The 3016-nt window shown below is 51.8% G+C and overlaps 1 protein-coding gene across 1 annotated transcript in view; it reads left to right on the top strand.

The window, feature by feature from the left end:
* Nucleotides 1–754: 754 nt before the first annotated feature.
* The window catches only part of CPN1 (carboxypeptidase N subunit 1), a 21722-nt gene continuing 19460 nt past the window's right edge, over nucleotides 755–3016 (top strand). Inside the window, exon 1 of the mRNA XM_006756562.2 lies at nucleotides 755–1008. Within this exon, the coding sequence (XP_006756625.2) occupies nucleotides 786–1008 (223 nt within the window). The 5' untranslated portion in view covers nucleotides 755–785. The remainder of the gene's footprint in view (nucleotides 1009–3016) is intronic.

A 3016-nucleotide genomic window follows, 5' to 3' on the forward strand; every position in this document is an offset into this window, starting at 1 on the left:
CGGTTTACTTTATAAAATTGGAATCATACTGCAACTGCATGTCTCACTGCATAGCCTCTTATGAATGGCATCCATGTCTGTAAATGTAGATCTACATCATCATGTATAACATTCCATTGCATGGCTGTGTCTAACTGTTCATTTATTGATGGACATTTCAGTTTTTTTTCTAATTTCTCACTGCTTTACTTATAACAACTGTGACATTCAAGTTATGTCTGTTCCTCCTTCAAACTGTCCGCCTCAAATCTCTCTTCTGCTTCACTCCCACACCCTCCCCCAGCCCAAACTCCACTCCAACCTGCCTAAGCCATTATACTAGGCTCCTAACTGACCTCCGTACTGCCACCACTCTCTGCGCCTTCCATTTAGCACAGAGATGCCAGAATAATTTTCCTAAATGCTGATACCATCGTCTCACCCCCCTGCTTAAAGGCCTTCAATGACAACCTCACCCCAGGAGGATTCTGTCCATGACCGCTTCAGAATATTACATGGCCAGTGGGGAGGCGGGGAGGGTGGTGGGAGGTGGCTAAAGGAAGGCGAGTGAATGATTAAGTGAGGATAAGGGCCTTGCTCTGAAGCCTCATTACATAGCAAGCACTTGCTTTACTCGTGTCACGCGTTCATTGTGGAAGCCTGTGGCTGCTAATGGGCATCGTGGAGTGAGCCCCTCCTTGTTCCATGCCCTCTTCTGGACGCGCCCTCTACTTCCTAGCACTCAAGCCTTCCTTCAGGCCTTTTCATTTCTGTCCTTCTGGCTCCCTCGGAAGCAGCCCGGCGAGATGTCAGGCCTGCTCTCCGTCTTCCTCCACCTCTGCCTTCTCTGCAAGTTGGCGGCCCCGGTGACCTTCCGCCACCGCCGCTACGACGACCTCGTGCGGACGCTGTACAAGGTGCACAACGAGTGCCCCCACATCACGCGTGTCTACAGCGTGGGGCGCAGCGTGAAGGGGAGACACCTCTACGTGCTGGAATTCAGCGACTACCCTGGGATCCACGAGCCCCGTAAGCCCCGAGCTGTCCTGGGAGTGTGGAGGGCAGGACCCTTCCTCACAAATCCCGTCCCAGGGGTGAGAGTGGGGAGGCCCCGGACCCTCCACCTACCAAAGAGCACCTCACGCGTGTCTACAGCGTGGGGCGCAGCGTGAAGGGGAGACACCTCTACGTGCTGGAATTCAGCGACTACCCTGGGATCCACGAGCCCCGTAAGCCCCGAGCTGTCCTGGGAGTGTGGAGGGCAGGACCCTTCCTCACAAATCCCGTCCCAGGGGTGAGAGTGGGGAGGCCCCGGACCCTCCACCTACCAAAGAGCACCCCACCCCCAATAACATTCCATTGCATGGCTGTGTCTAACTGTTCATTTATTGATGGACATTTCAGTTTTTTTTCTAATTTCTCATTGGCTGTATAACATTCCATTGCATGGTTGTATCTAACTGTTCATTTAGTGATGGACATTTCAGTTTTTTTTCTAATTTCTCACTGCTTTACTTATAACAACTGTGACATTCAAGTTATGTCTGTTCCTCCTTCAAACTGTCCGCCTCAAATCTCTCTTCTGCTTCACTCCCACACCCTCCCCCAGCCCAAACTCCACTCCAACCTGCCTAAGCCATTATACTAGGCTCCTAACTGACCTCCGTACTGCCACCACTCTCTGCGCCTTCCATTTAGCACAGAGATGCCAGAATAATTTTCCTAAATGCTGATACCATCGTCTCACCCCCCTGCTTAAAGGCCTTCAATGACAACCTCACCCCAGGAGGATTCTGTCCATGACCGCTTCAGAATATTACATGGCCAGTGGGGAGGCGGGGAGGGTGGTGGGAGGTGGCTAAAGGAAGGCGAGTGAATGATTAAGTGAGGATAAGGGCCTTGCTCTGAAGCCTCATTACATAGCAAGCACTTGCTTTACTCGTGTCACGCGTTCATTGTGGAAGCCTGTGGCTGCTAATGGGCATCGTGGAGTGAGCCCCTCCTTGTTCCATGCCCTCTTCTGGACGCGCCCTCTACTTCCTAGCACTCAAGCCTTCCTTCAGGCCTTTTCATTTCTGTCCTTCTTTTCTCTGATGCCTATAACTTAGCTTTTCATCTACTTGTTCCTTTCATTTATTCGTTATTCATTCCACAAACTAGAGGCCCGGTGCACGAATTCGTGCATGGGTGGGGTCCCTCTTGGTGACCTGCAGGGATCAGGCTGAAACCCGCAGTCCAATGCCACCTGCAGCTCCTACCTGCTGCTCCTGCTCAGCCCGGCCCCACTGTGCCTGCTGGGGGCTCGCGCCCAATCAGTCCCAATTGGGAGAGGCTCACTCTGCTGCAGCAGCGCTTGCCAGCCATGAGCCCTGCACCTGGCGCCCTCCAAAGGGGAGTGGCCCGTGGGAGCGGGCTGAAACCAGCTCTTCGACATCCCCTGAGGGGTCCTGGATTGTGAGAGGGTGCAGGCCAGGCTGAGGGATCCCACCAGGGCACAATTGGGCCGGGGAGGGACCATGGGAAAGCTGCAGGACATGTCTGGCCCATCTTGCTCAGTCTGTAGCAAGCTAACCTACTGGTCAGAGCATCTGCCCCCTGGTGGTCAGTGCATGTCATAGCGACTGGTCAACTGTCTGCCCCCTGGTGGTCAGTGCACATCATAGCCAGCAGTTGAGCATTCTTAGCATATCATTACCATATTATGCTTTGATTGGTTGTTCAGTTGTTCTGCCATTTGGTCTATTTGCATATTACCCTTTTATTATACAGGATATTACTGATTATGACTATATGCAAGCACTTTTATAAATTCTGAATATACAACAGAGAATAAAACGAAGACACTGCTCTCAGGGCTTTAATTCTAGCTGGGTAATACTGGCAATAGATGGATATCTATATAATAAAAGGGTAATATGCAAATTGACCCTAACAGCAGAACAACTGGGAATGACTGGTCACTATGACACACACTGACCACCAGGGGGCAGACGCTCAATGCAGGAGATGCCCCCTGGTGGTCAGTTCTCTGCCACCA

The sequence above is a fragment of the Myotis davidii genome, unplaced genomic scaffold, assembly GCF_000327345.1.
Source record: "Myotis davidii unplaced genomic scaffold, ASM32734v1 scaffold332, whole genome shotgun sequence".
Taxonomy (NCBI): domain Eukaryota; kingdom Metazoa; phylum Chordata; class Mammalia; order Chiroptera; family Vespertilionidae; genus Myotis; species Myotis davidii.